The following is a 13,395-nucleotide window of genomic DNA, read 5'->3' as shown; positions in this document are numbered from 1 at the left end:
TGTCCGCAGAATCTGAAACAAAAGCTCATTCTTCTCAGTGAAGTGTTAACTCAGAAGCGTAAGGATGATGATTTCATGTCAACATGGTTAACTATTTCACTGATCAAAGCATAGAAGAAAGGAGAAGCGTGGTCATATCAGGAGGATCTGCACAGTCTACTTTGACATCGTGCTTCGGCACCACAAATGAATGATGCTTCAGTAACTGCAGCCACTTATGCTTTCCCCCTTAATCTGACCCTTGGACTCAACAAGCGAAAGGAGCACCCAAGTCCTGCCCAGGGAGAGCTGAAAACCAGGATGGTATCTGAGCCTCAACAAGGGGGAGACAGGCTTGATGAGCCAAGCAGAGCCCATCAGCTCTTTGAACCCTATGGGTGGTGAGCCAAGTCCAGGAAGTACTATGAACATCTGCCCAACCTCTTGGAAGCTGATTCTCATTTTGATATCTCATGTGGCTGGAGTTTGGAAAAGTACCACTGTTCCCCCTTCCTCCCCCAGTTCAGCACCTGTGTTGCACTCAAAAGAAGCACACGATTTTTTTCATATCCAATACTGAGACTCTCAAATTCATGCCAAATACAAGTATATTGCTAATCCCAAGTGTCCAAAAATTATGAGACTGGCTTAAAAATCATGAGATCTTTAAAAATAATAACTTCTGGAGTTTTTCTATGTGTCTTCTTGGTTTTGAACTTGTAGGGGGTCACATTTTCAAGCTTTTCTCTGCAACCATGCAGAGGCTAGAAATGTAATGTTAACACAAAAATGAAAGCTGAGGTTCCCCCCCCCCACATCACAGGATTCCAGGATCTGGGGCTTTCTGGAAAACACCAAATACTGCTAAACTCATGGTAAAACAACAAGAGTTGGCAACACAGGAAAGGCACTGTTTAGCTGGTATATTTCGTAACCTCATTTTTAAAGAAAGTATTCCCATCAAAATGTTGTGCAAAACCCATTCTTAGAAATTTAGATTTACAGCAAGTTATGAATCTGAACGTCTGCTTTTACTTGGGTTAGCACAGATGAGCCCATCTCCACACTCACACAAAGCAGAGTTCATACTGTAATTTTGTAAGGTATGCTATGCCACTATTGAGCTTTGTTCTGAAGAGACCTGCATTAATTAGCACTTGTATAGTGCTTTATATCTTGGACATGTTTCATACGCATCATCCAAAAAACAGCCATCCAAGACATTTGTGTGATTATTACCACTTCCCAAATGGAGAAAATGAAGATACAGAGGGGATGAGAGGAAGGATATTATTGTAATTTAAGGCATAGGTATGGGAATCGATCTAAAGTGGACTTTATTCCTGGGTCTGCAGTGATCTTTTTGTGCAATCTTGGGGACACCTTTTAGCTTCTTTACACCTCAGTTTCCCCATCTGTACATTTCTGACTTCTTTCAGTTCAGTCTGAAAGTGAAAAGACAGGCAATCAGTCATATGTGCAAAGCGTAGGAAGAGAAGCCTGAGCAGCTTTGTGCTTTTGAGATCTTTAGATGTGGGGTGCTATACTTGACAGTTGCAAAGTCATGTGTTTATTGCGCTTTTGATGTGAATAGTCTTTACTCCTCAAATATTATTTCTCTTTAGATATTTTCATAGTTAATGTTGCCCTTGAGTCTCATGTCTTTGAGCTAAATACATGCGCTTAAATTAAGTTTTTCTTCAGTTTCAAGTTCCTGTATCACTCTGGTTGTCTTTCCCTGAAGTTTGAGTTTTTAACATTTCCCGGTTTAAAAAGTGGAGACCAGATCAGTGTAGAGTGCCCTACCAACTCTCCCTTCCCAGGGGAGGAATTGAAAAATCCTTGTGAAATTAAATAATGTATTCTAGGTGCTGCTGGTAGTCATTCTAGTTGAGGTTGCCAACCCGGTCCACTACAAGACCCTATTTTCAGTTGCTGAACTTTAACTATTGAAACTGAATTTTTCCGTGTCAGGTGTCTCTGCCTTAGGCTCAATTATTTTTGGAGCAAAAATGATTCAGCTGTTTTTGAGAACAAAGTTAGGGGAAAATATGTTTTGCCTGTGTTAAATGTAAATGTGTGTGTAAAAATAAATAATGGCATACTATTTAAAGAGTGCTCTACCGAACAGGAGTATTTTCAAATGAATCAATTTATAAAGTCTAAGTTGACAAGGTTAAGTGCAGATTTGTATAGCACTCTTGAGATCCCCTTGGATGGAAAGCAGTACAGAACTGCAAATATCAAATGGGGTGGGGGGGAGAGGGAGAGAACCAAACCAAACCAAACCCTCCCACTCCTTATATGTAATGGAAAGTCAAAGGCAGAACATAAAGTGTAACCTGTGGTTTCCATCCAGTGTGTGTGGGGGGGGGTGGGGGGGTGGGGAGAGAGGTGCCTGCCTTTGGTTGATTGTGTAAATAAAGACTGAGAGGATGGAATGAAAAAGCAGCTTCCAGCAATGCCAAAGACCAGGCGTTTAACACACTCCAGGCACTGACTCACACTTAACTTACTAACTTTGTGGAGTCAAAAGTTCCCCTCTTTTTAAAGTTCCCAGTGTGGCTGATTTTCTGTCTCCCTCCCTCCCGCTTCTCTCGCTCTTAAAAAATCCTTCAGTCTCTTCCCGCAACCCCGGTCTTGTGTGTGTATGTGATTCTCTCATGTTTCCACTACTAACTGCTGCCGTCTCTGCGAGCCCCCCTTTTGTAGCAGAAACGAGTGGTGTGGTTAAAATGATGTACAGGACAAGGGTTACTTTGTATGTCTCCTCTCCTGGAGAGACAGACAACGGGACAGTCATTCAATCCACCCTCCCTTGCCCCTGGAGCACAAGTGAGCTTAGCCTAAGCAAGGAGGAGAGGAGACTGAGCCAGGGAGGGTGAGAGAATTGGAGAAGAAAAGAGCTCTCTCCTCCCAAACACAGAAGAAGGAGGAGGAGGAAGAGAGCCAGAGGCCAAACAAAACAGTGAGAGAGTTGAAGGAAACCTCCTCCCCTTTTGGGAAAAGGAAAGTGAAGAGTGAGTAGGCTCTGAGGATGATAACTTAGTGCAGAGCAGGGAGGGGCAGCCAGTCCTTTCTCTCCCAGGCTCTGCCAAGTGCCCCCATTGCAGAAGTGCTCAGGTCTGTCCTGTGTGTTTGGTGTGTTTGGGAAGGAGAACAGGAGAGATGGCACAGGACGCTGAAGACATCAGGGATGCGCCCCAGGTGCCGAAGAAAGAGGAGAAGGAGAGGAAGAAGAGGAGGCGAAGAAAGAGGAAGAAGAAGGAGAGCAAGACACGGACTGTGCGCTCTAACCTGCTGCTACCTGGGCCTGAGACAGAGAAGCCCCAAAGGATCCCCCTGGCCAACAATCGCCTCAAGACCACCAAGTACACAGCTCTGTCCTTCCTGCCCAAGAACCTCTTTGAGCAGTTTCACCGCCTGGCCAATGTCTACTTTGTCTTCATAGCACTGCTCAACTTCGTGCCGTCGGTGAACGCTTTCCAGCCCGAGCTGGCCTTGGCCCCTGTGCTCTTCATCCTGGCTGTCACTGCCATCAAGGATCTGTGGGAGGATTACAGCCGCTACCGCTCTGACAATGAGATTAACCACATGGAGTGTCTGGTCTACTGCAGGTGAGGGAGCATGCTGTGTGCATGGGGAGGAGGGTGGAAGACTGGCAGAGACATGGGGGGGACCATAATGGCAGCTGGTGTCAATGGAAATCTGGGATGGGGGTGCATAAGAAGGGCGGGGGCATGTTGAGGGGTTGATATAACCAAACGGGTTTGTCTCTGACCCCATTTGCTTGCTACTATGAAATGTGGGAGAGGGTCTAGAGGGACTGTAATTTTGACTGTATTTGTACAGAGCCTAGCACAATGGCGTCCCTCCCAGCCCATAATTAGGGCTCCTAGGTGCTATGATAATATAATGAGAGTTAGGGAGTGAGCAGGTGACCTGCTCTGAAGTGTTTCCATTTACATCACTAAACTCAGCTTAATGAAAGCACTCTGTTATCCACATTTTAGGCATTTATCCCATGAACCCCAGTTTGCTGTCCTCTTAGCCAGAAGTTTTGAGGTTCCCAAAGCATTTGAGATAAACTGTAATCCCACTGTGAATTACAGACTTGTGAAAGTCAGTGAGTAAGCAAAGTTTAAAAAAAAAAAAAGGCTTGTGCAGCATCACAAAATGAACTTCATTCACTTACTAGATGAGTATTATTTGATTTATAAGCATTTGTGAGAATACTTCATTGTGTAAGCGGCCAATTCTACAGCAGTATACTTGCTAACAGGGATTTAGTTTTAGTCACATGAAACCACACTCAAGTAATGTGCTATTCAATTTTTGCTGAGCAGAGGGTAGAGGCCTCAGGTCTCTCTGTTTGAATTATGGGGGGTATGGGTTAGTGAAGTGTGAAATAGTGGGGTTCTGCTGTGTTTGCTTTTCTAAAGAATGTGAGGTGGGGGCATCATTCAATATTTGCTTTTCAAAAGCCAGTCATTTATTTTCTCCAGCGTCATCGTGCACTGTGAATTTTCTACCTCCTGGTGCTGAAAGAGGAGTTTTCGTCCATTTGTTTCTTCTCTCTTTGAAATGAATTTTTACATATGATCAGAGCTACACTGATTTACACCAACTGAGGATCTAGCTCTTAGAGATCTATAGCAGTTCCTTTTTAAAGGCATCATTGGTTATTTACACAATCGTAGCTGAGGCTGAGATTTTTTGGGAAGCCGGGGGCCGGGGGGGGGCGGGAGGGTGGTCTTATGCACTAGTTTCCAAGAGAGCTGATTTTGCTGATCCTTCTGCTGCTATTACAGTACAGGCAGTAAAGTCAGGCAGGAATGTGAAACACATGTTAAGAAGTTTGTTGTCTCTTCCTGGGGGTGAAGGGTCCTGACTGAGATAGGCATTCCAGCAGACAGCAGCAACTCTCTCATTACAAGTCAGAACAAAGCAAGTCAGAAATACTTGCAGTAGGCTTTATTTTTAGTCTTCATCAAATTCTCTCTTTCATTTCCCAGTCTCATATCACATCAAGAAATCTCAACCTGTTTTTTTCTCCTCCTATAGTTATGTTTCTGTGGGAAAGATAGTAAAAGGGTTTTATTTCAGTTGGCTAAAACTGTACTAACTAAACCTATGCAGAGCCCATGCAAACAAGTAACACTTATTTAGGACCAAATTCTGACACCCCAACTCATGTGGAACAGATTTAAAATTTTTATTAAAGCTAATGTTAAAAAATTATATAACACATAGGTTGGGAAAAGCGTGTCTGTACATCTGGGTATAGTGCTTAGATTATCCACAAATACAAAGTTTGTTTTTAAAGTCATATGACACATAGAGTACATAATCAGCAATAACACAAATTTAGGTGAATAGATTTAACAATACAGTTTAGATATTAGAATCCGAATACTCGGGTACATCACTCATGAAAAGTTGTACAGAGATTTGGTTGTGGAAAGCAAAATACAAGAATGAGTGGAGATTGTCCCTCACTAATTGAGAATTAGGTAGGTTGTCCATTTAGAAAATACAATCCATAAGGAAAGTATTTCAGTTACTTTCCTGTACCTTATTCTGAGCAGTTCCACTTTCTTCAGTAAGGCCACTTCTGGAGGAAGGGAAGACTCAGTGTGAGTGAGGGTTGCAAAATCTATCCTCTAGTTAGTAAATAGGAAGTGTAGAAACAGATAGTCTAGACCCCAAAGTTAAAAATTTAAAAACTACATGTTGTAGAAGCCATTCAAAAGCCTTAATAGTAATTCTGGGCTGGCTTTCCCCACCAGAACTTTTCTTTTTGAACTGCAACCAAATGGTTAAAAGTGACCATTAGAAAATGTGTACTTTCACTGTCACTTTCAAATTGATATTGAAGCTCGTTGAGATTCGTAGCTAAGCATTTAATGTGTTGTACTTTGTTCTAGTTTATGCTTAGCATTTATGTTGTGTTTAAACTCAAAGTTAGAGTCCTAGTATTTTGTGGACTATATTATTTAGAGTTACAGTTTTATTGGTTTAGAGGGGAATAGCTTGGGTACCCTTCTGATTTTGAATCAATCTATTCCCAGTGGTGTAGTAAACTTGAAAGCATAGAACTGTAGGTCCAGCTACTCAAATAAAAATTTCTGAATCGGGATGGAAGTTGAATGCTGCTTAGTTAGAATTGCACCCAGGAGCAAAGCCCAAGTGGGCTCTTTCCCTAGAAGTCCAGGACTTCACACTTCTGGAGAAGGAAAGTGGCCGTGCTGGGAAGGGGCAGTTTTCAGCTGCATGATCTACTCCTAACTGGGTGGATAGTTGTGTGGAATTTAATACTGCTCTCTGCACCCTCCCTATTTTAGCATAGGCATTGGGCCTAAGTAGTTTAAATGTATGGTAATATCTGTCCTCCCAAAAAGATCCTAAAGGGCTTCACAGATTACTGCATCTATGTAACATACTGTCGAAATGGAGCCATCTCTGAGGGAGACAGCAGCAGACAACTAGCTCCCAAAATATTCAAGAGCCAGAGACAGGGATTTTTTCCCAGGAGTTGTAGGGAAAACCATTTCTTTTTTTGGTAAGTACCATAGACCCCTTAACTTCCATGCAGAGCAGACTGGCCCTTGCTTTCTAATTGTTTAACATTTCTTTTCAGATGAAGATGGAAGTCAGTTCTTACATTACCTAGGCTCGTTCGTCTATGTCATTCATGGCTCTACTCATGGCTACAGTATCAATTCCTTATTTGATCATAAATTGCAAAACTTAAATTTAATGATAGGCAGAGCCTGCTGCTGTCAGTGCCAGCTAATCAGGATAAGGCCCCAACAGAATATTGACAGAAGTAGTAACCTCAGTAAGAGGCTTTCAGTAATAAATATACAAATAGACCTTTCCTGTATCTGCACATCACAGAGTAGGATAGGAAGGGCTGATAATACGCCAACAACCAGGATGCGAGACAGTTGTGGTAGGGGCTATGCCTTTCTCCTCCTACTTACCCCCAACAATGGGAACTCCGATGATCCCTTCTTATAAAGTCATTATTGCAGTGTGAATTCAGACACCAGTCAAATCACGCTTGGCAATACCCTGTAGAAATAGAAAAAAAATGCAGATTGCACATGGAAACGTTTTCTCAGAATGATTCCAAGATACACACATTGCTGCTGGTTTTAAATATTTGGCAACACCAAGTGTGGGCTGGGAGCGCATGTCTTAAAAGCTCTTCTAGGCAGAGGTCTTGTTTGCAGTATATTCTTGCAAAGCACAATATGCATTCACATGCTGTACAAATAAAAAATTAATATGAATAACATTGGCACTCATCCTGTGTGGAATTATATTTTGGAAGTGACTTCATGCAACGTGGCTGAAACAGTGTCCGTTAACATTTTTCAGGGTGTATTACGTTCAAAATGAAAGGCTTCAGTTTCAGTGCCTACTCGAATGTCTTTCAGGTCCAGAAAAAGTATTGCTGCAGTGTGTAAGCTTCTCCGGTTACAGATCAGAAGGCCATACTGGTTCTTTTGTGGACATGGAAACTTAGATTTATCAAATCAAAACTTCTGACCTGATTGTTTGTTTTTTCCAGTGGTGCTGAGCTCCTGCTGTTCAGCTCCTACTGATTGTAATGGGAGCTGCAGGTGCTTATTGCCTTAGAAAAATCAAGATTATCCTCCTTCAGTAAAACCCAAGAGAAAGAGAAAAGAGAGCATGAGGAACTTGCTTCATGGAATTTCCAAAATATGTTTGCTTAATTAACATGTTTTCAGCCCTACAGAAGAAACACAGGGTAACCTCCACACACAAACTGAGGAACAGGGGCAAAGCAAGTTACGTCTTTTGGGATCCTAAGACATCCATGTGGTGGCTGGAATCGCTTCTCTGAAGCCTTTCCAGAAATAAAGCATTCCTGCATCTGATTCAAGGAAACTGCATAGGATTAGTCTGTTTCCTCTGCAAGGAGCTCTTTACACTAGAAATTGACTGCAGAGAATAAGGGAGTAGGATTGTGTGCCTGGGGTCAATATCCTTTTTCAGCTGGGGAACATTCCTCTTAATGTTACTCTCTTTTTGTCTGTTTTCTATGTTCTGTCCAGGCTGACTGTGAATAACTAATTGGGAAGCATGATGGCGTCAGTTACTTGTTATGTCCACTGCCACACATGTGTTTTGTGGCAATCATGTGGTCTGGTTGAAACCAAGCCAAGAATCAGGAGAGCTGGGTTCTGTTCCCAGATCTGCCACTGACTTGCTGTGTCATTTTGGGTAAATTTCCTCAACTACCTCAGTTTCCCCATTTAAAAAAATGAATATCTAGCCCCTTATGATGCATATGAGAGCCTATAGAATGATCTAGGCATACTTCATAAGGTATCAGGTCATATTTCTGGTCCATAGGCAGGGATTCAGAAACCCAAGGGAACTGATAGGCAGAGGCCTGGCCAAACAGTGGATTTCAGCTATCTCATATTGCTCCTCATTGTAACTCCTATTGTAAACAGGCAAAGCTGCTATAAGCCACGCTGTGCAGTCCTGTAATTCACCATTGCTGCAGGCTGGAGGAGTTACCTTCTGCAGTGCACATCATGGCTTATAACTATTTTGCCTTTCCACTCCGAAATTTTGCAATGGCACAGCTATGCTGGTGGCAAGCCACTAATGATCGTAACTGGGGCAAATCCCCAGTGTCGACAAGGTCTGCTGATGATGTTGGAGTAATGCCTTCAGCCTGTCTCCCCAGCCAGGATGTGGAAGCGAGAGTTGGGCCATCAAACATTCGTTTTTAAAAACAAGCTCCAGGTGAAGTCTACTTTTAATTGACCTATCCAAGGTTTTTAAAGTAGTGGTGTAGTTAAAAAGTGGTGAGTACAATAAACACTCAGAGGCAGAATAGGCCTGGCAACAAACTACTGTTCCTGTGTTGATCTGTGGACAGCACATCATCATTAACGCACAGAGACTCAGGAAAGTAGGCTAGACCATGCCTGAAATGTAAGATAAGAAATCCAAGCTGGCATGTCTGCCTGGGTTCTTTTATAAAAATTGCAGTAGGACACTTATTTCCTTTGTGGCAACCATGCTTAAGAGTTCTTGAGTTTTCAAAGGGAACTGTACACTTAGCCCTGATTTCAAAGGCTTCTGCTGGCAACTCCCTTCATGAAGACTGCATCGTTAACCCTGTTGTCCCACTCCTTGGGCACTATGCACTGGTGGACTTACTGTCTCCAAAAACCTGGTTTTGCTTCACAGATCACCCTCTGGCACATGGATAGCTCTAACATCCCAACAAACAGGAGCCATGTATCAGTCCTCCCCTGGAAGGCAGAACTATGAGAACTAAAATGTCTCAGAACTATTGTCCAGGTTTGCACCATACTCCAGCACTAAGATGGGGGACGGGGGGGAGTCTCAGATTCATAGTATAGCACAGATTCAGAGAGATTGTTGTGTGCCCATCCATAATTGTATATACCACATTCCCTCCCAATGTTGATCAAATAACATTCCACAGCAGTTGTTTATTTGGAAAAGTAATACTTGGAAAGACCCCCTCCTTGTGGTCTAGCAAGGAGACACAACGCCGTGTGACCATGCTCTTTGCAGACTACCAGAAAGAGCTCTGTAGACCACTGTTCAGGAAGCTTCTCATTGATACATCATTACTGGCATAGTTAAGACTGTAATCTCAGTTTTTTTGTGAGCACAAACACACACCAAATAGTGAAGAAAGCCTCCCTCATTTACCACCTATCTCCAGCAATAGAAGTTGACTGTGATATCTTTATTGTCCTTCAAAGGATCTTTCTTTTCATTACCTATCATCCTTGAGGATTGGGAAACTTTTCCGGCTTTCACACAGACAAGTTAAGGTGGCTTAAATCACCCACCAAAAAAAATTCCAAAAACCTGTCTTAATTGCTTATGAAGCCAATTTTTCACACTGAAATTGGCACTAGAGTTATGAATCCCATTCCTAAGAGTACTATTATCTCAAGTCCTTTTATAGTTAGGGCTGTTTTTGAATGTGGAGCATGGATAGATGTAATCAATGTTCATAATAGGGAATTAGAAAAGGTATAATGTAGAAGCATTTTTTAATGAAATCTTTGCATATGTGCCAGAAAGGAAATGGAATAAAACAAACCCAAAATCCAATTTGAGGAAGGTGACATGGACATTTTAAAACACATCGGCAGAGTTCCTTTTGCATTTCCAAGAGGCACAACCCCTGGGGAGTGGAGATAGGAACCAGGTGTCTGTCAGCCACCTTTGCGCTCTCCTGAATCTGGGCTGCTCTGGGGATCAGTCTCCAGCATAAATTAGACTCCTTCAATTTACAGCAATCTCCTCAGGGCTACCGACCGGTGTGAAGCAGCTCAGAATCACCCTGTTTACTATAAATTATGCCCCCACCATTCTCCTCCCTGGGTTTGTGGGGGAGGGATGGCAGTGTTGTCACAGGGGCCAGAGTTGGGGGCGGGGACAGAATTCTTCCAACTGTGTCTTTCAATAAATAACATGATTCTGTTTTTCAAACCAAGATCTCTAAAATGCACAGAAGACATAACTTCGCAAAAACGTTCATCATACTGTTTCAGGGATCACAGAAATACATCATGGTGCCCACAGAAACCAACCAGCCACCCAACTAAAAATAAACCCTGTCTTGTGGATCATTGCTAGATGTCTGTTTAATCCACTTGACCTTGCCAGACTACCATATGCCCTCTGCTCTCACTGGTTGTTGTTTTTCCCCCTCTGTACCTAAAGGAAAGCAGATGCAGATCTTTACCTAGTGCACCCCCCACCTTAAGAATAATCATAAAGAAAATCCTGCATGGCAGGGGATTACATAGTAGTATCCAGAGATGGGAAAGAGTTATGTTGCTCTTGAGTATTTTATTAAAATTCTATGACTGCCTTGTCATTTTTCTTCCTGTAATGTGGTGCTACAAATGGGCAGGTCTCTCAGGAACAACAGCCAGCTTTTGCATCATGAAGAGTCATTGCATAAACTCAGACTCTGTTGGAGAGTTGCTCTAAGTACAGACGTCATTTGTTATGTTTTATGTTCTGGTTGCCTAGAAGTAATGGCCCACTTTCAGGAAGAGTTTAAATGCTTGAAGTCTAGACAGTTGTGCTTTTTGGCTGTAACGTATCCATGCTGCTATTTTAACACTGAGCATGTGAACAACATTGCAAAATAATTGGTGCTTTTATCCCCCACCCCTTTTTTCTAACTATTGTAAAACTGCCACCTTGGTCCCTTGAGCTTGTCTTTTGTCTGATGTCTTAGGCTTTAGTCATTCTGTAGGATAACCATATCTGTGCTGCTGGCCCCCTTTTTCTGTTCTCTGGCTGAGAACCTGAGCAGCTTAGGCATGCCCATATTCACTGTGTGTGTTTGGTTGCCTCTCCTCAGGATGGGCTGTCTTGAATTTCCCCAAAACACTGAAGCCAACATTTTCTAAGTAGGATGACTAAAGTTACGTTCCTAAATTGAAGTCAATGGGATTTAAGTGTGCTCAGCATCACTGAAAATCAGGCCACCTATTTAGGCTCCTAAAGATAGAGGTTGGTGCTTAGCTGCAATCTCCTTAATGCAAAAGGAGTTTAACCAGAAGATGATTAGAAAAAGTAAGAGAAATCAATTTAGATCAAAAGTAAATTATATGAAATCAAGTCAGCTAACAGATAATCTTGCACGTATAGTACAGTGCAAGGTCTTCACTTACATGTTTTCATAGATTCTATTGTGATCATCTAGACCAGTGTTTTTAAAACCGTGGGTCGAGACCCTGTACTGGGTCACGGCATGTCAGGCACTGGGTCGCCATGCTCTGGTCAGTACCACCGACCGGGATGTTAAAAGTCCTCTCGGCGGTGCTGCCCAGCTAAGGCAAGCTAGTGCCTACCTTTTCGGACACCACACTGTGCCCTGGAAGCAGCCAGCAGCGGGTCCGGCTTCTAGGCAAGGGGGCCATGGATCTCTGCACTCCCATTGGCTGGAAACTGGCCAAAGGGAGCTTGGGGGGTGGAGGGGCCTACATGTGAGAGTTGTGTGAAGCCACTTGCGCGTGCCTCCGCCTAGAAACTGGACCTGTTCCTGGCCACTTCTGAGGTGCAGTGCGGTCTGCGGTGTCAGGACAGGTGGGAAGCCTGCCTCTGCACCCTGGCTGCGCCGCTGACCCGGAGCCACCGGAGGTAAATCCATGTCCCAACCCTGTGCCCCAATCCCCTACCCCAGCCCTGAGCCCCCCCAAACCTGGAATCCCTTCCTGCACCCCAAACCACTCATCTCCAGCCCCACCCCAGAGCCCTGACCCCCTCCCGCACCCCAACCCGCAACCCCCAGCCCAGAACCCCCTCCTACACCCTGAACCCCTAATTCTCAGCCCCACCCCACAGCCCTCACCCCCAGCCCAGAGCCCTGACCCCTCCTGCACCGCACCCCCAAATCCCAGCCCAGAACCCCCTCCTACACTCTGAACCCCTAATTCTCGGCCCCACCTCACACCCCAATTCTCTGCCCCAGCCCTGACCCCCCACACACATACCCCAAACCCCTCATACCGAGCTCCGTTGGGTCATGGGCATTAACAATTTTCTTCAACTCTGTCCCAGGAAAAAAGTTTGAAAACCACTGAGCTAGACACCATTGTGATCATCTAGTCTGACTTCATGATTAACACAGGCCAGAGAACTTCCCCCAAATAGTTCCTACAGCAGATCTTTTAGCAAAATACCCAATCTTGATTTAAAAATTGTCTGTGATGGAGAATTCACCATTAGCCTTGGTAAATTGGTTCCAATGGTTAGAGACCTGCAAATCTGCAGATATCTGCTTTATATCCGTGGATATATCCGCGGAGCATGTTTGTGGATCGTGGATGGATGCGGATCCAAATTTTATATCTTGAGCCCTGTAAATCTGTGGGTATCCACTTTATATCCATGGACCATGTTTGTGGATTGCGAATTGGATGTGGATACAAATTTTGTATCTGCGCAGGGCTCTACCAATGGTTAATTACCCTCACTGTCACAAATTTACTCCTTATCGTTAGGGCTCAGATGTTTGCTGTGTTTCATCAGGATCTCGCCTCTCCCTTTCACGATTTCAGTGTCGTGGCTGCTCACTTTGTCAGCTTTTTCCTTCTGCCTTCTTCTTTGTTATAGTCCTGCAAATCTGTGAAATAAAAGCTTGAGCGTATACATCATACCAGGAGAGAAGGGATCCTTTGATCCTTTATTTTTAGCATCTGAATGATATTTGCACACCTGAGAGCATTGTGGCCTCTCTTCTCTGAACCCCAATACCTACTCTATGTTCACGTTTTATTCAATATTGTATAAAATAACTCTTCCCTGAGTCAACGGGTTGTTTGGTCTCTTTCGCATATACAGTTACGTGTCTTCCACATA

General features: G+C 43.5%; 1 protein-coding gene across 1 annotated transcript in view; it reads left to right on the top strand.

Annotated features, from left to right (window-relative positions):
- The first annotated feature begins 2,964 nt into the window (after window positions 1–2,964).
- The window catches only part of ATP10A (ATPase phospholipid transporting 10A (putative)), a 163,988-nt gene continuing 153,557 nt past the window's right edge, over window positions 2,965–13,395 (top strand). The window contains exon 1 of the mRNA XM_084639464.1: window positions 2,965–3,596. Within this exon, the coding sequence (XP_084495590.1) occupies window positions 3,148–3,596 (449 nt within the window). The 5' untranslated portion in view covers window positions 2,965–3,147. The remainder of the gene's footprint in view (window positions 3,597–13,395) is intronic.

This window comes from Lepidochelys olivacea (genome assembly GCF_965140295.1).
Source record: "Lepidochelys olivacea isolate rLepOli2 genome assembly, chromosome: 1".
NCBI lineage: Eukaryota > Metazoa > Chordata > Testudines > Cheloniidae > Lepidochelys > Lepidochelys olivacea.
Note: the sequence above shows the minus strand (reverse complement) of the source record. Positions and strands in the feature narration are given on the sequence as shown.